At 52.8% G+C, this 18447-nt stretch overlaps 1 protein-coding gene across 1 annotated transcript in view; it reads right to left on the minus strand.

Annotated features, from left to right (window-relative positions):
* Window positions 1-7119: 7119 nt before the first annotated feature.
* Window positions 7120-18447, minus strand: part of RTN4RL2 (reticulon 4 receptor-like 2) — a 16826-nt gene continuing 5498 nt past the window's right edge. Inside the window, exons 2-3 of the mRNA XM_011998688.1 lie at window positions 16623-17104; window positions 7120-8491 (exon numbers count right to left, since the gene is read on the minus strand). Coding sequence (XP_011854078.1) covers window positions 7742-8491; window positions 16623-17104 — 1232 coding nt within the window. The 3' untranslated portion in view covers window positions 7120-7741. The remainder of the gene's footprint in view (window positions 8492-16622; window positions 17105-18447) is intronic.

The raw sequence follows: 18447 nt of genomic DNA on the forward strand, positions 1-18447 counted from the left end.
CGCTGGTGTGCGCCTGTCTTTGGTGGTGGGTGGGGGGTGTCATCCCACACCCCCATCCTTCTTCACCCAGGCTCAGCTGGGCATTAAGTAGGACACTTGGCATGCCAGCCTGTTTGCCTCTGGCTGTCTGGCTCACCTCCCTGTTCGCAACCATGCCCTGCCCTTAGTGCTTGGAGGGAGTCCAGATTCTGCCCCGTACTTCCCGGGATTGGGGTACATCCAGGAAGCTGGCTTTTCTCCATACAGAGGATTAGGACAGAATGCTTTAGAAAGAATGCTAAGGTATGACTCAAACTTTCCCACCATAGCATCCCTAGGGCCTGCCGAAAGTAACTTTTTTGGAGTCTCCTATTTTATCTTAAAACTTTATGCAAATTTTGAGCTTCCTTGTTATACTATATTTACATTTACCTTTAACATTAAAGTGAGGCTTTAAAGTAAATAAATAAAGTGAGGCTTTAAAATTATCTACATCAAGAGAAGACACCATCAGTGAGGACAAGAGATACTGCAGAAAGACGTACCTTATTTATCCAGCCCTGCACCTGCTTGTGTACCTGGGACATAAGCCTCGGAGGTTAGAGCAAGTCCCCGAATGAAGGGAAAACTAACATTGGTTTAGGGTCTGTCTGTTCTACACAGCTATCTCATTTTATCCAAACTATAGCCTAAGAGGTTGGTGGCGTCATTCTTGTCGCTCTAGGAAACAAGCCCAGAGAGTTTAAGGCACACACCCAAGGGCATACAGTGGTAGGTGGTGGAGCTCAATTTGGAACCTCGGCAGTCTGTGGAAAGGACACCTCTGCAGAAAGGAGGTTCCAAGCTTCCAGTTCTCAGCTGCTCCTGGGGCCAAGAGTGACCTCAGAGGCCTTGGCCATCCCCCCACCTCCAAAGGTTGACTTTGTAAGACAGCATTCCAGATACAGTCATTTTCCCTCCCTTTGTCTTTGTTTCTCTTGAGAAGTTAATAAGAGAGCCCGACCCCCCTATTTTCAAATAGGCAAACCTGTCCACAGGGGTCTGGAGACTTGGCAAAGTCACATCGCAGATCCCTGCTGCTGTGAGCCCAGACTCCCGACTTCCAACACTGATTTTTTTTGTTTTTGCAAAGTACAAAATCAGAATTGGACAGCACCCACCAACGGGTTCGGCTGGCTTTCAGTGGGCTTGCCGGGGTCTCTGCACTGTCTGTCTGGGATCCTCACTTTGCGAATAGTCTGGGGAGGCTGAGCGCGAGCCAGGAGCGGGCGGGGGAGGGAGAAGGGGGAAGCGCCACGTTCGCGCCAGGTCCTTGGTGTGCCCAGCAGGCGGCGCTGCGTGGCTGCGGCTGGCGACGAGGGTTGGTGGGGGCGGCGAACCAGGAGGGAAAACCCCTGCCTCTTCCCGGGTCTCGGGCTCCAGAGCCCCTACCTGGTGCTTGCTCTGCCGGTCCTTTAAACTCTCCCTACACCCTCCCCGACCCCTATCCTTGCAAGCGTTATCTGCAGCCTCACCGACCCTCGCAACGGTGGTGGTGGTGGTGGGGGGGTCTCGACGCCTGCCGCTGGCCTGCCGGACCCCGGTGGGAATGGAGGCAGGAATTCCGGCGTCCTAGGAGAAGGGCGTCTGCTCACTCCCCCACTCCCCGGGGCTTGGGGAGGGGGCTGGGCAGGGGCGGAAGCGAGCTGGAGCCGTGTTTGTCGCGGCGCTGCGGAGTGGAACAGATGGCTGGGGAGGGGAGAGGGTGCGTGGCGGGGAGGAGGAGGGGTGCGGGGGCCGGAGGATAGGGAACGAGGAATTTCGATGCCCGGAGTCTCCCAGGAGAAGCCCCCCTCCCCATCTTTTCCCAGAAAGGGGGGCGGATATGCGCCTGCCTTTTTCCCGGAGAGCCCTGGCCTCTGGCCTGTGGCAGACCCTGCCGCGCAATCCTCCGCCCCAGGGCGCGCTCCTCACCCCCAACCCCCCACCGCAGGACGGGGTGGTGGGGTCAGGACCGCGGGAAGCGGCCCGGGTCGCGAGGGTTAATGGGGCCGCCCTCCCAGGGGCGAGGGGGCGGCGGGAAACGGGCTCGGGGTGGGGATGGAGTTCTGGGATCGCAAATAGCAAAGGAGAAACGTGTTAATTGGAGTTTTATGCAGATGAGCTAGGACTTGGGAATGTGGGGTAGAAGGAGGGACAAGGTCGGACTTCGAGGAGCGTTGGTGGGATCTGGCCAGGGGAGTGATTGATGCCTATCCAGATATCTGCGTGTTGAGCCTCCGGGGAGGGCCGCTGGTGCCTGGGGATGAGAGGCTTCCTCTCTGACCCCCGCCCCAGAAACAAGGTGGGGGCTCTCCAAGGGTCTCCACATCCTGGGTCTCAGATCGCCACTAAGAGAGGGCTGGGCGCACCCTGCAAGTGTCTGCTTTGGTTTCTGGCTGCTGACCTGTCTCACCTTGGCTGTGGCCCCCTCCTCCCCGGTCTGGCTTGGTCTCCACTCACTTTGCCTCCTCCATCTGTTATTCCCCACACCTGGCAACACCCTTTCCACTCAGTATTGTCTGAAACCTTTCCCAAGTGTGACCCCTTCCCAGTTTGCATTTTCTTTGAGGCCTGTCTCAAACTTTGGAGTGCTTCATAACCCACCTCCACCTGCTAAAATGCAGATTCCAGGGCCCCGTTAGCTATCTGATTCAGCAGATCCGAGGGGCTCAGGAATCAGCTTCCTACTTAAATCAGATGCAAAAGGCCCCTATTTTGTAGAAACACTGGGCAAGGGATTGGTGGGCTGGAAAGATTGGGCAAGTCTCCTTCGACAGCCCCCAGCCCTCCTCAGTGCTCATCTCTCCACAGGAGAATTCAAACTTTCACCAAGTGTAGTCCTCTCTGCTTCTGTGTGATGGTACCAGGTGTGGAGAAGATGGACAAACGGAAGGAAGGAAGGAAGGAAGGAAGGAAGGAAGGAAGGAAGGAAGGAAGGAAGGAAGGAAGGAAGGAGGGAGGGAGGGAGGGAGGGAGGGAGGGAGGGAAGGAAGGAAGGAAAAAAGGAAGGAAGGAGAGATGAAGGAATGAGTCTGCACCTGGCTCTTCTCTCTCTGAGCAGGGTCTTCCCTTCCTCTCTCCACTGCCCACTTCCCTCCCCTCTGCTAGGGCTTTGCCGTCTATCCTCCTCTCTCACTCCACCAGCCTTGCTCACTTTCTTATCTCCCTGCCACCTCCTCACCTGAAGTTTCTACAAAGGCTAAAGGATCTTGAGGTGGGGAGTTTGGGCCTGAAGGGAGAGGGAAGAACCAACCAAAGCTCCTGTCTTCTAAGCAATAGCCAGAGACACCTTTGGGGTTGGAAGAAAAGCCGGAAGAGGGAGGCAGAACTTGAGGAAAGAGAATAATCCCAGCAAGCATGTAGGTCACCTTGCCATGGGCTAGTGCACTGAGTCCCCACAACAAATTGATTTAGGCTGGCACTATTGTCCCCAGCTTACAAAAGCAAAATAAAACAAAACAAACAAAAAAACCAAACCAAAACAAAAAACACAAAACTCTAATGTTCAGAGAGGTTAAGTAACTTGCCCAAGGTCACACAGCTTACTAGTGGGAGCATAACTAGGTCATTCACCCTTCTACTGTCCCCAAACCGTTTCTCCAGAGGCCGCTGAATATCTGTCCCAGGCCTGCCCTCCTGCAGGGTCAATGGGGTTGGAAAAGGGCATCATGTACAGAGATGAAAGGAGATGCTCAGGTTTCAGAACATTTGACAGGTCTGTCTGGAAGCATTAAAAATTCATATAGAAACCTGACCCCAGCTGGACCTTGGGCCTGCCACCTGGACTATCCCTGGCCTCCTGGCTTCGCAGAGTCTGTTGGGAAATTTCTCTTCCACAGTGTCCTGAGACTCCCAAGTCTGTATTTCATAGGAGGGGAGTTCCTCTCAGATTAGGGATCAAAAGTTGGGAGCCTGCAGCTAGGAAAACAGGGCTGAGAACCCTCCCCCTACTGTGGGTGTAAGAACCTTAGAGGCTTAAGGGCTTATAAACCTTATCATCTGGTGTCCTTCTATTCCTCTCCCCAGGCGGTTAGATGTTCATTCTCAGCTCTGGACGACTGAAGCCTGGCTGTGCTTCCCCAGGTGGCCAGTCGGGGGCAGCCGTCTGCTTGGAGGAAGCCAGAGCCTGAGCCTCTATCTGCTGCTTTGAAGAACCCCCATATATGGTCAGAGAGGTGCAGTCTTGGCCTTGGGAAAGGGCTCTAGAGTGTGAGATCTGAGGATGGGGGAGAGGTTTCCTACTTCAGGGGAGACTGAGAAATTTTAGGGGGCACTCAGTCGGTTGGTGGGTTTCAGATACATGATAACTGGTGGCCAGTATGATGTCAACGTTCTAGCTGGAGTGAAGGTTTGGGATGAGATTGTGAGAGAAAAGGCTCGAAAAGCAGTTGGTACCAGACTCTGAGGGATCTTTGATGCTTTGCTAAGGTGTTTTACCTTTACCCGATAGGCATTAGGAAGCCATTATAGGCTCCTGAGTGACATCATAACATATGCAAATTTTGATCAGATGAATCTGGTCACCATGGTATGGCTGGGTGGGAGGGAGGGAGAGATTCCATATAGGAAATCAGCGAGGAGGTTATCGCAGTTTTCTTTTATATTCCAGGCATGAGGTAATGAGTAGCTGGAGCAGGGAGGTGGTGGGGAGAATGGGAAGGAAGGAATAGACTAGGACTGGGTGGGGGACTGGGTAACTGAATAGATACAGGAAATTAGAGAAAGGGAGGAGTTAATTACAACTAGGCTGGGTGTCTGGCAGATGAAAATGCAGAATGGGGGTACACTCACAGAATGTGGGAGGTGAATGAATTTTGCTTTTTTCAGGGGATAGAGGAATCTCAGACAAATCCCTTCCTTTCTCTGGCCTCAGTTTCCCCATCAGAGTTTCCCCATCAGAGCGTTGGTGGGGGTTGGGCTGGATGACCTTTAACATTCCTCCTGTTTCAGGCTGTGTGGGTCAAGGTGGTAAATCTGGGTTGTTTGGAGAGCTTGGGGGTCTGTGCATGTGAGATCACTGGAGGTGGTCTCTGTGCTGGGTCCTGATTGAGTGGGTGTGCATGTCAGTGTGCATGTCAGAATTTAGGGGCCACCTGCCGTGGGTGGTTGGTGTGCTTGCATGTGCTACATGGCTCTGCTGGGTGTGAGTGTGTGTGAGAGCTCAGGAGTGTGGGTGTGCACGTGATGGGCGTCCGTGGGTCTGTCTGGGCTGGTGGTGGGAGGGGTGGGGGTTGGTGGAGAGTGGCTTTGCTTCAGGCTTCTTCCTGAGGCTCACACACTCCTCCTGCTTTCACTGTTCTGAAATAGCATCTGGACCGAAGGCCCATGAATATTTCACAATGATAATTCTGTGACCTGGACAGCCTGCCTCTAATTTACCAGCAGCCCCCCTCCCCCTGCCCAGGCCCCAGCAGCCCCTCCTCCACCAGAGCTCTTGCCTGGCTGTCCCCCCAATCCAACCCATTAACCTCCTCAGAGCCAGCCTGATGCAATTCCCTGCAAGACCCCAGACTCCGAGCTCCCTGGGTTCCTGGCCAGCTGCTGTCACTCTCCCCCAACCCACCTCACACCCTTAACCACAGTCTACCTGCCTCAGGCTTAGATGCTGATTTCTTCTCATTTCTTCCTCTTCTTCTCAAGATCATTTGACCTCCCCAGCCAGAATCACAGAACCTCAGCCTGCCTCCTCAAGCCCTAGCATCTAGGCCCCCTCTGTCTTTCTATTCCCACCTCCCAAGCTAGATTTTTTCTTTCTTTTTTTCTTTTTTTTTTTTTTTAAAGACAGAGTCTCTGTCACTCAGGCTGGAGTGCAGTGGTGTGATCTTAGCTCACTGCAATCTCCATCTCCTGGGTTCAGGCGATTCTTGTGCCTCAGCCTTCTGAGTACCTGGGACTGTAGGCACCCACCATCACGCCTGCCTAATTGTTTTGAATTTTTAGTAGAGACAGGTTTTCCGCCATGTTGGCCAGGCTGGTCTCGAACTCCTGACCTCAAGTGATCTGTCCACTTCAGCCTCCCAGAGTGCTGGGATTACAGGTGTAAGACACCACACCCCACTTCAAACTAGATTCTTTATAAAAAATGTTTAAGAGACTCAGTCTCGATATGTTATCCAGGCTAGTTTCAAACTCTTGGCCTCAAGTGATCCTCCCACCTCAGCCTCCCAATTAGCTGGGATTACAAGTACAAGCCACCACACCCAATCTAGCCCAAGCTAGATTCTTAACCCCAAATTCAAACTACCAAACTTCTCTCCAAGTGCTCAGTCTGATGAGACTTACCCCTAAATTCCAATGCAAGTACTTCTTAGCCTGAGCCCTTCCCAGTTCCCAGCCTCTCTTCCACACACCAGAAAGATGAAGGTTCCGATTGTACCTCAAGCCAGTCATGTATCCCAATTTGGGATTCCTGTCCCTCTGATCACCCTAGCTCCTCAGTCCCTCTTCTAGCCTGTTTGGAAACCTGCTTCTCTGACCTGGTTCATCCCTGATGGTTTCTACCTCACAGGAGCTGAGAGAGAGACCACATATCCTCAGGGTTGCTGTGTGCAGGTGTGTAGGCTGTGCACTGCAAAAGGGCAGTTAGCCAAGGAAGCAAGTGTGTGCTGAAACCCAGCCTTGGTCTCTGTTTGCTAAGATGTTTTGCTCTGGCACGGGGCTGCGTTTCCCTGAGGGAGCAGTGCCTTTTTCACATTTACCCAAAGTCGTGTTTGGGCTGTCTGTGATCAGGAGTGTGTACATGATTCCTCCTTGCAGAACTGCTCTTGTTTCCTGAAGGAACAGGGTCTGGAAGAAGGCTGTTAACCAGCCAGGAGGGCTTCTCCAGGCTTCGTTCCTCAGGCGCCAGACAACTCAGGGTTGGCTGCCGCTCTTCCCCTGGACAAATGAAGAGAAGAGGTGCCACCAGCACCCACTCTTGGCTGCCAGACTGCGTCTCACCTGGAATGCAGGGCTTCAGTTCCTCATCATGAGGGAGAGCGCACACCACCTCCAGCCACCAGGAAGCTCTCTGATGGCGTGGGAAGGCTCCCCTTCTCCCACCCTCTTGGCCCGGAAATCCTTACATTCTGAGACCTCATTCCACTTTTGGGGTCCCAAGTCAAGAAATCTTACAGTAGGTAAAATAATAGAATTTTTTAATAAATTTTTTTCCCAAACAACTTCTTTTGATCTTCACCACGCAGGGGCCGCAGTGGAGAGGAAAGTTCTCTCCAGGTGCCCTAAAAAGTGTCCAGGGTAGACTTAGGAGAAAAGTATTCCTCCAGTGTCAGGAGGTTGAGGGGACTAGGGTAAGCAGGGGTCAGGATCAGCCTGGCCCTGACTGAGGCATCCCCCAAAGGGTCCTGGGTGGGGCTCCCTGGGGGAGCTTCCAAAGGCTCTGCTGGTGGAAGATGCTCTGCAGACAAAAGCCCCTTGGGGTCCGCTGTGCGCCCTTAGGAGCGCGGGTCAGCGGCTGCCTGGGGAGCCCCACCCTAGCCATGGGATGGGGAAGAATTAATGGCCAGAGTTGGGGAGGGCAGGGCTGAGCCACCACACGCGCCCCCTTGGGGCTGCCATAAGTCAGGACAGCCCAGGAGGCAGGCAAGGAGAGAAGGCCTGGTCCCCGGGGAAGGAGAGGAGCTGGGAGGGGAAAGGGAACCAGCAAGGCCAGGGGCGGGGGCGGGACTGGGGCCGGAGCCGCAGCCCCGGGTGGACGGGAAGCGGGGATCGGACACTGGCCTCTTCAATCTCAGCACCGCAGTCAGAGGTGGTGGGGCACCAGGAGCAAGAGGCAAAGCAGAGGGCTGGGGAGCCCGGCCGAGAGCGCAGGGCCTCGGGAGTCCGGGGACGCCTGGCAGGCAGCGCCGGGGCACGTCTGCTCCCCACGCTGGTCCTCACCCCCGTAGCCACCCCAGTAGTCATCCTCGGTGGGCGCGTCCCCGCCCTGGCGCCCCTGCGAGTCTTCGGCGGGCAGATCTCGGTAGAGGGTGGAGGGGTCGGCGGGGGGCGCCCCGGCGTCTGCCACCCCGTACAGGTGGTTGGAGGAGCTGTTGCCGCGGGCGCGGCTGCCCGGCCGCGTGGGTGAGGCGGGAGGACACGCCTGGAAGTCGGCCTCGCGGAGCGCGCGCAGGTCTCGGCCCTGGCGCTCCGGGGGCGTGGCGCAGGTCACGTCGGAGCTGGACACGCGCGCGCGCTGGAACCAGGCCCAGAGCGGCCGCGCGCGGCAGTCGCACGCCCAGGGATTGGCGTTGAGCCGCAGGAACTCGAGCGAGGGCAGGTCGGCGAGCGCCTCGCCAGGCAGCGAGGCCAGGCTGTTGTTGAACAGGTAGAGGATGGTGAGGCGGCTGAGGCCGCGGAAGGCCGCGCGGTGCACGCCCTGCAGCCGGTTCCCGTGCAGCAGCAGCCGGTCCAGGCTGCCCAGGCCGCGGAACACGTGTTCTGTGAGCAGCCGCAGGCGGTTCCCGTGGAGGAAGAGGTGGCTCAGGTTGGCCAGGTCCGCAAACAGGTCATCCTGGGTGGGGTGGGGTGGGGTGGGACACGGAAGAATAGAGTGGGCCTAAGGCAGGGTGCGGACCCCGCTGGGGCCTGGGCCGAGGGAGGGAAGGGGGTGCACCGTGGCAGAAGAGAAGGGGTTGACCTTTTGATTCATTGCATCCTGGATTTGAATTCTGCCTCCTCTAACCTATTTGCTGTGGAAAAAGTGGTATTGGTGAGGTCAGTGGTTTTTAAACTTTTCGGGTGTATTAGGATCCCCTGCGGATCTCTGAGTGGGCGGCAGGGTGGGGGGCAGAGTTTCTGATTCAGGAGGTTTGGGGTGCAGCCTGGGAATCCGCATGTCTACAGGCTCCCCAGGGAAGCCAATGCGGCCATGGCAGGACCACAGTTTGAGTTTCAGAACTTATGGTTTGGTGAAGTATGGAGACTGGGGAGCCAGCCTTTCTGATTTCAAATCTTGGATCTATCATTAACTGATGCCACCTTGGGCAAGTCACTCAGGATATCTGTGACTCAGTTTCCTCATCTGTATAATGTGGAGGTTAAATTAAGCAGCATGTATGAAGGTGCTTAGAACACCTTTCCTTGTGGCGTTCCATGAGTTAGCCTTTTTTTTTTTTTTTTAATTTTTGTTTTTGTTATTCTTAAGTTGGCCAAGCCAGTCATCTCTCTGTGCCTGTTTCCTCATCTGTAAAATGGGGATGAGTGTACCTACTTCCTGGGTTTGTTCTGAGGATTCCAGAAGATGGTTCACATAAAGATCGTATGAGGGCAGTGCTGGACACGTGCCCAGCACACAGGGATTCAGTCCAATGATGAAGCCCACAGACTCAGCACTTAGAGCCCTGGTTCAAAATCCAGCTTGCCTTTTCCCTAGCTGTGTTATTTTAGGCAAGTTTTAACCTCATGGAGTCTCAGTTTCCTCAGTATGTGTAACATTCCTTATTATGTATAACCCCCTTAGCAGGCTAAAGGAGGGCTGGATGATAAAATGCTGTTAAGGGTACAGTATCTGGCAGGTGCATAGTCAACCATCAATAAATGGTGGCTACTATGACAATAGAGGCTCAGTTAGAATTGGGTCCTGTCCCTTTTCTTTAAAAGAGGAGCTCCCTGGGGGAACCAAAATCCTGCTACTAGGCTGGGCATTGCGGTGAGGGGCATCAGCTCCACCCCCAGAGGCGGCAGGAGAGGAGAGGAAGGAAGCCGCATTGTATTCCTACTCCCCTTAGAGGCGCTGTCCCACCTGCCTGGGGCTAGGGAGTCACCTAATCAGGCCCTGTTAGTGTGGAAAGGACCTTGGAACTATGGTTCAGAATTAATGGGGGTTGGGGGGTAGAGGGGGGTGTGGCCCACGGTGGCAGTGGGGACTCCTGGACTCTGCATTATAACCACCTCACCAGGGTTAGTGAGCTGATGATCAGCTGACTTGGGAGCTAATGCCTTGGCACCCATCAGCCCATCTCACTTTTTTAGAGGAAAGCACCGGGGGCTCAAAGAGATAAGGGCTTGCCAGCGAGGGGAGCAGGACTTCAGCTCCCTGACCTCACTGCCTTGACGTCCTCCCTTCTTGTGCAGGGCATCACTGTGGTCAGCAGGTTCCAGGAGGTCCGGGTCTCAGAACAGAAGCATCCACTCTGCTCAGGCCAGCTCACCCCGGGAGGCCTGTTCCCTGACTGTGGCTCTCCCTCCCTCACTGCCTGGGGAGACACTCCCCTCCCCGTGCCTGCCACCCAGGAGCCTGGTCGGAGGCCTCAGGTTGGGGGAGGGCGTTGACTCCCAGCCCACACCCACAGCCTCCACCTTCCTGTGCTCCTGCCTGTTCTCGCCCCCTCCCATCTGGCTTCCGCCCTCTTCGCTACAGGAACTGAGCCTGCCAAGAGCCCTCCTCTTGGCCACATTGAGATCCGTCCCCCTCAACCTTCTCGGCTGCCTCTGACACCAGCGTTCTCCGCCCCCTGCTGCCACCACCCCAAATCCTGGCTCAGGCCTCCAGCTGGCTCCTTGCACCTCCCTGGCCTCAGACTGGCTCACCATCCAGGGGGTAGGCTTGGAATCCCTGCCACTCAAACACCTAAATAGGGTTCCTCTTTTTATGGAGTGTCAGCAAGAGTAGGACACACCCAGAGATGTATGGTCAGAGGATCGATAAGGGGCCAGGGGTGGGGGGAGAGGGAGCAGAGGTAATTCACATTTTGGGGACCTCAGGAGGTCAGGAAGAGTAGACCAAAGGTTCAGAGATCCTAGGGAATTCAGGTACCTTTGACCCACAGCCCCAGGTTTTGGCACACAGAATTTCTTCATTCCAACCTCCTCTCCTCTCCTTTTGTTTCTCTGCAAAAAGTCCTGCCCCTCCCTTCTCTGAGCCTCCACCTTGGGGTCCATTGCCCCCTCCCGCTATCCAAGCTGTTGCCAAATCCCGTTGCCACTTCCTTGACTGTAGCTCTCAAATCCGGTCCTTCCTCTCTCCCCTGTTAAAACCATTCTCTGTGCATTAATAAGCTGTTGACTTTCACAGCCCTAGCTCTTCCTCCACCCCTCCCTATCTCCCCTCCCTCTGGGCTGAGAGCCTCTGCTAAAGTCATCCTTTTCCATTTCGAAAACCACATTTCCCTCGCCTCCCCACCGGCCGGTTCACAGCTCTCTGCATCCATTTGGAATGGTAACGCGGCATCCCTGCCCGCTTCCCTGACAGCATCCTGTTCTTAACCTTGCCTCCCTCCAAACTCCCAGCTCTTGGCTCTGACACTAATCAAATCAGCTGCTGGGCTGTGTGACCTTGGACAGCTCCAAGCACCTCTCTGTGCCTTGGTCTTTTCATCTGTGAAACAAGGGCTTTGGGATAGGTGATCTTTAAGATCCCATCCGCATCTGGTTTTTATGAATTGGTGAGTTCTGGGATGTGCCTCATTCATTCAACAGAGCTGTACCGAGTGTCTACTCTGTGCCAGGCACCCCCGCTCACAGAGCTCATCAGTCTAGGATGGGTATCATCGTCATCATCGGCGTCAGCAATGTCAAGCAGGTAACTTACTGAGCTCTTACCGTGTGCCAAGCTCTGTGCTACACAGATCCTATATAGTAACTTAATCGTCACAACCCTATGAGGTGGATACTATTATTATCTCCATTTCAGAGATTAGGAGAGGGAGCCTCAGAGAAGTGAAGTGACTCGCCTAGGGTCCAACAGCTAATATGCAGTAACGTGGCTCCCAGCTCCAGAGACAACTGAACAACTGCACTGTGGAGTCAGACAGACCTGGGCCAATTCTAGGTCACGTTCCTTACTAGCTGGGTGACCTTGGATTGTGCTTTTATTTCGCTGGGCTTCAGTTGGTGTCCTCCCTGGTAAATGTTAATGGATAGCTACCATTCATTGGATACTCACTTCGTATGAGACACTGGGCTGAGCTCAGTAGTGTCTCCTTTAATCCTCACAACCCCTGCTCCCCAAGGTACAGGTTATCCCCATTTCACAGATGGGTCAATCGAGGCACAGAGTGGTTAAATAACTTGCATAAAACCATAGAGCAAATTGGAGGTGTGGCTGGGATTTAAACTGAGATCTGATCTGCTTGAGCGTAAAGACTATTTTTAAACCATTCAGGCCAGCCGTGTACAGTGGCTCATGTCTGTAATCCCAGCAGTTTGGGAGGCCGAGGCGGGTGGATTGCTTGAGTTCAGGAGTTCAAGACCATCCTGGGCAACATGGTGAAACCCTGTCTCTATAAAATTACAAAAATTAGCTGGACATGGATGCACGTATCTGTAGTCCCAGCTACTGGTGAGGCTAAGATGAGGGAATTGTTTGACCCCAGGAGGTGAGGCTGCAATGAGCCAAGATTGCGCCACTGTGCTCCAACTGGGTGACATAGTGAGACTCTATCTCAAAAACAAAAACAAAACAAAATAAACAAACAAAAACCATGCAGGCCATTGTAATGATTGAAAGAGAAAACAAATCTCGGCCAGGCACAGTGGCTCACACCTGTAATCCAGCACTTTGGGAGGCCTAGGCAGGCGGATCACCTGAGGTCAGGACTTCGAGACCAGTCCGGCCAACATGGTGAAACCCCGTGTCTATTAAAAATACAAAAAATAGCCAGGCATGGTGGCACATGCCTGTAATCCCAGCTGCTTGGGAGGCGGAGGCAGGAGAATCACTTGAACCTGGGAGGCAGAGGTTGCAGTGAGCCGAGATTGTGCCACTGCACTCCAGCCTGAGCAAGAGAGCAAGACTTCATCTCAAAATAATGATAATAATAATAATAAAATAGAAAACAAGTATCTTTATCATCTGTCTATACTTGAGTAGGGAATATGCTCTGGGAGAACAGGGCCACTCTTTCTGTTCTCCCCTGAATCCCTAGCACCTGGAACATTGCCTGGCATGTGGTAGGTACTCAGTAAATATCTGTTGATGAATGAACTCACCTGGCACAGTGCCTGACATACAGCAGACAGTCCCTGAGAACCTCCACCCAACCCCATCTCCGTGTCCACCTTCCGCAATCTGAAAAGCTGTGGTCCTCTGGTGGAGCTTCCTCCAAAGCTCCCCTTTAGGGCAGGCCTGGCTCCATCTTGGGTTACACCTGTACCCTGCAGATCTCACCCCAACCCACATATTTCCTCACCTTCCTGTGGCATCTCCCAGCCCAGCTCCACCAGGCAGTTCACAGGCAGAGGCTGTTTTTTCCATCTCCTCTATAAGAGGCCAGGTGTGAAGTTGCTTCCTTCCCATGATGCCTGGTACCATTCATGCCAGGGGCGTGGAGAACAAACACTTCCTATTTCAGAAGACCTCAGTGTCCACCTGAGGTCCCCTCTGCCCAAGCCTTTGCTGACCTCAGGTCCTGATTGCTGTTCTTGGCCCGAGGGTCAATGGAGGATGGGATCATAATAATAACATTTTTTCAGCACTGAACTATGTTTTTGTTGTTATTGTTTTTTTCTTTCTTTTTGAGATGGAGTCTTGCTCTGTCACCTAGGCTAGAGTACAGTAGCATGAGCTCAGCTCACTGGAACCTCTGCCTCCCAGGTTCAAGTGATTCTTCTGCCTTAGCCTCCCGAGTAGCTGGGATTACAGCCGCCTGCCACCATGCCTGGCTAATTTTTGTATTTTTAGTAGAGATGGGGTTTCACCATGTTGGCCAGGCTGGTCTCGAACTCCTGACCTCAAGTGATTCACCCACCTTGGCCTCCCAAAGTGCTGGGATTACAGGCATGAGCCACCATACCAGGCCTGAACTATGGGCTTTCTATACACTAACTCGTTTCCTATTTACAGCCATTCTTGGTGGAAGGTATTATTTTCATTATTCCCAGTTTGTAGATAAAGTAAGTGAGGTTCAGAGAGGGTTAGCAACCTGCCTAAAGTTAAATAAGTCAGAAAATAGCAGACCAGGGATTCAAGCTCAGGACCTCTGACTCCAAATTCCTCCTCAACAACTAATATATATTGATAAGGAGATTCTGAAAGCATTAAATGCATGATCAATTTGTAGTGGTATTTGATTTCAGTAGTAGCAGTAGTAGTAGTAGTAGTAATAGTAATTATTATTATTATAGTGCCCATATCTTGAGAGTATGGCCTTGTGCTAAATGCCTTACATTTTAATCCTTACAAAACTTCTTAAATAAGGATTATTACTGGCTGGGCGCGGTGGCTCACACCTGTAATCCCAGCACTTTGGGAGGCCGAGGCGAGTGGATCACCTGAGGTCAGGAGTTGGAGACCAGCCTGGCCAACATGGTGAAACCCGTCTCTACTAAAAATACAAAAATTAGCTAGGTGTAGTGACACACGCCTGTAATCTTAGTTACTCAGGAGGCTGAGGCAGGAACATCACTTGAACCTGGGAGGCAGAGGTTGCAGTGAGCCAAGACCGTACCACTGCACTCCAGTCTGGGCGATAGAGCGGGACTCCGTCTCAAAAAAAAAAAAGGTTATTATTTAGTACTATCCTGATTGCCATTTTAGAGATGAGGAAATGGAGATTGGGAGAAGTTAAGTAATTTGTCCAAAGTTATATAGGAACCAGGATTTGAACCTAGGTCTTGCTGAGTCCAAAGTGTGTGCTTTCAAACATGAGCCTGCTCATGGTACTCCAGAGTACTGTCCCCTTGTAGGCAGACCATGAGGTTCAAGCACCAGCTCTTCCTGGCTATATGGCCTCAGGAACATTCGTTCCATGTCCCTAGTGCCCCTAACTGTCCCTATCACCAGGCTGTTGTGAGGCTGAACGTGATGGTGAGAAGACATGAGCCTCCAGTCACATCGACAATGGTTGAAAGATTTATGATTAGAGGCGACTGTATCTCTATGGAGTCTTCAGGGCCCCCAGCCTCAGCTTCTCCATTGTTAACAAGGAGGCAAAAATAATCTCCCAACTGGGCTATAGAAATGAGATGAGGTGGCTGAGTGCACTTCATAAACTGTGAGGTGCTAGGCAAATTTAGGAAGAGGACAAAAGGGGGGTGTTGTCTGGGACTCACTCATGACCTCAGTATAATCCTTGAAGTTGACCCACATCTTCAGGATGGAGTCCAAGTTGGGCCACTTCACCGAAACCAATGTTAAATAAGGCTCGTTTCTTTTTTTAAAAGAGTATTTTAACAAGCATTTATATAGCACTTACCGTATGCCAAGCACTATTCTAAGTGCTTTACAAATTATTCATGCATTTAATGCTTTCAAAATCCCTAGGAGATGGGTGCTCCTGCTACCCCCATTGTACAGATGAGAAAACTGAGGTCTGAGGAGGTTTAAAAAAAAAAAAGCCACATGCTTGTAAATGGCAGAGTGGATACCTGTAAAGAGCTTGGCACAGGGACTGACCCTGTGTACCCACTAAGTGGTGGCGGCTACTGCTATTACTGTCACTATTTAGGCAACAATAGAATAACAGAAGACATATTTCTCCAATATACTGTGCATTTTACTTCTTCCCCTCCTCATGGGAATGGTATCTCTGCGAAGGCAGGGGGTTTGGTCTGTTCTGTTCAGTGCTGTATTCTTAGCACCTAGCTCGTAGTGGGCGCTCAGTATGTTTGTTAGATTGTTATGGCTATTGTTATTATCATTAGCATCATCAGCACTGACCTGATTTTCCAACCAGCAGATTGGTAACTAGTTAGGCACTAGCCCTGGATGAGGCAGAGGCAGCACCTTCCAGGTTCCAGTAGGGAGAGGGCGGAATTTGGATATCCTCACCCCCTTCCAGCCAGAGGCTCTGTAGCCAAGGGAAGATTTTCTCAGGGTGGTTTGGAGGGTGTGTTATTGCTGCCTGGGGAAATGGAGCGGGAGGATTTGCGTGTCAAACAGTCAGCATAACAACAACAATAAACAATAATTAGATCAATAATAATAACAATAAATAACAATTACTGTTATTCCTTCCATTTTCAGAGCATCCATTCTCCAGCTGCATAACAGAGATTTACCCTTTTCTTTCTTCCCCTGCATTGAGCTGACAGGTTTGGACAACGAGAATCTAGAAGGGGTGTGGGCTTCTCCCGTCCCATTACCCAGTGAACTGGAGAGAAGCGCAACTTTCTGTGGGATGCCAGTGGCTGTGGCTCTGCCTTCTCTCTCTACTTCCCTGTGATGTGGGCAGACTTGAGGGTGGGTGAGAAAAACAGCTGCAAAGGCCTTTGGGCAGTGGACCTTGGGGGAAGGCAGAGTACCCTGAAGGCAAACACGTGAGATCAGAGAAAGAGACAGATACACACACGCAGACAGACATGGGGGTGTATGCAGAGTGGGTGTGTGAAGGGAGACAGACAGAAGAGGCAGAAGACAGATGGGGGAGGCGAGTTAGTGAGAAAGGCAGTGATGGATGGAAAGGGATAGACAGACAGATAGGCAGAGGCAGAGAGGTGAAGGTTGTGGAGTTAGAGGGAGAGAGAGAGAGGAGCAGCAAGGGACCTAAACAGGTAGAGAGACAGAAGGGACAAAGTAAAGCCCCTGGGGAATGTGAAAGAGACAGAAACTTAGAAAACAGACGAGACAGAGAGAAATGGAGATGCTGAGGCAGGAAGGGTGGCCTGGGGAGAGAGGAGGGACGCACGCCAGGGTCGGGGAGCAGAGGGGCCTACAGAGAGAGGAAAGCAGAAAGGGGCTGAGGGTGGGCGCAGGGCAGGCTCACCTGTAGGTGGAGCAGGCTGTTCTCCTGGAGGTAGAGGTACTGCAAGCTGACCAGGCCACGGAAGATGGTGCCGGGCAGGCTGCTGAGCTGGCAGCGGTACAGATGCAGCGACTGCAGCCGCTCCAGGCCCTGGAAGGTGTCGGGCTCCAGCGAGCGCAGGTGCCGGTTGTCACCGAGGTCCAGCTCCTCCAGGGCTTGCAAGTGGCGGAAAGTGCCCGGGTAGATGGTGGAGAGGTTGTTGGAGAAGAGCCACAGGGTGAGCAGGCTGGGCCCGAAGGTGCCTGGCCGCAGCGTGCGGATTAGGTTGTTCTGCAGGAAGAGTCGCTGAGTGCTGGGTGGCAGGGACAGCGGCACAGAGGAGAAGTTGTTGGCCTGGCAGCTCACAGTGGGTGGGGATGAGTAGCAGGTGCAGAGCATGGGGCAGCTGGGGGCCGCTGGGGGCAGGGCCAGGAGCATCAGCAGGAGGCAGGCCGAGGCGGGAGCTGTGGGGAGGGGAAGCAAAACTTACAAGGTGGGCTTCCAGGGCAGGAGTGCCAGCCCCACCCACTTGGTAAAGGCCTAGATCTGGCTGAATATGGTGGCTCACACCTGTAGTCCCAGCACTTTGGGAGGCTAAGGCAGGAGGATTGCTTGAGGCCAGGAGTTTGAGACTATCCTGGGCAACATAGGGAGACCTCTGTCTTTACAAAAAAAAAAAAAAAAATTAGCCAGGCATGGTGGCATGTGCCTGTAGTCCCAACTACTTAGGAGGCTGAGGCAGGAGGATCACTTGAGCCCAGGAGTTTGAGGCTGTAGTGAGCAATGATCACACCCTTGTACTCCAGCCTGGGTGACACAACAAGACCCTGTTTCGGGGGAAATAATTAAAAAATAAAAATAAAGGCCTAGAGCCCTGGCGCTCCCATGTCTGGGGGCTCAGGGGACAACGTTGCAGCCTCAAGTGGCCTGGCCATTTCCACTTTCTGAGGCTTCTGGTATATTAAGAAATAATGCCGAAAGGCCATTGTAGAAAGCACTGTGAATTGTTTGAAGAATGATCATCTTTTCATTCCTGTGTTCACTATTGCATGTTTGACCTTGTCTAGAGATTAATGTCAAAAGACTAACGTCAGGGTTTCTCTGCCTCAGTATTGACAGTTGGGCCGGATAGTTCCTTGTTGTGGAGGCAGCCCTATATAAGGCACTTAGCAGCATCTCTGTCTTCTACCCACTAGATGCCAGCAGCACCCTGCCTCCAGTTGTGACAACCAAAATGTCTCCAGACATTGCCAAATGTCCCCTGCGGGGCAAAGTCACTCTACTGGAGAATGACTGGAAGTAACTTGGGACCCTTCGGAGATCTGAGGCCCGTGTGAAATGGACTCACCCTGGGGTCTGGGCTTGCCAGCCCACTGGTGCCTAGTGCCCTACTTTCCTGTACTTTTCACCCTTGCAGAGTCAGAGCCTCTCTGTGCTGGGCGGGGCCTTACGGGTCAGGGTCCCTAAGTGAGGCCACCAGCCAGTCCTAGGCACGATGCAGAATTCCTGGGGGGACAGCCTGGGAATCTGCATTTTACACCCCAGGCTCTCCTCATTCGCAGTTACTTAAACACTTTTTTCTTTTTTTCTTTTGGAGACAGGGTCTTGCTCCATCGCCTAAGCTGGAGTGCAGTGGTACAGTTACAGCTTACTGTAATCAACCACTTGGGCTTAAGCGATCCTCCTGCCTCAGCTTCCTGAGTCGCTGGGACCACAGGCCCATGCCACTGCACCCAGCTAATTTTTTAAAAATTTTGGCCGGGCGCGGTGGCTCACGCCTGTAATCCCAGCACTTTGGGAGGCCGAG

The sequence above is a fragment of the Mandrillus leucophaeus genome, unplaced genomic scaffold (assembly GCF_000951045.1).
Source record: "Mandrillus leucophaeus isolate KB7577 unplaced genomic scaffold, Mleu.le_1.0 Scaffold578, whole genome shotgun sequence".
NCBI lineage: Eukaryota > Metazoa > Chordata > Mammalia > Primates > Cercopithecidae > Mandrillus > Mandrillus leucophaeus.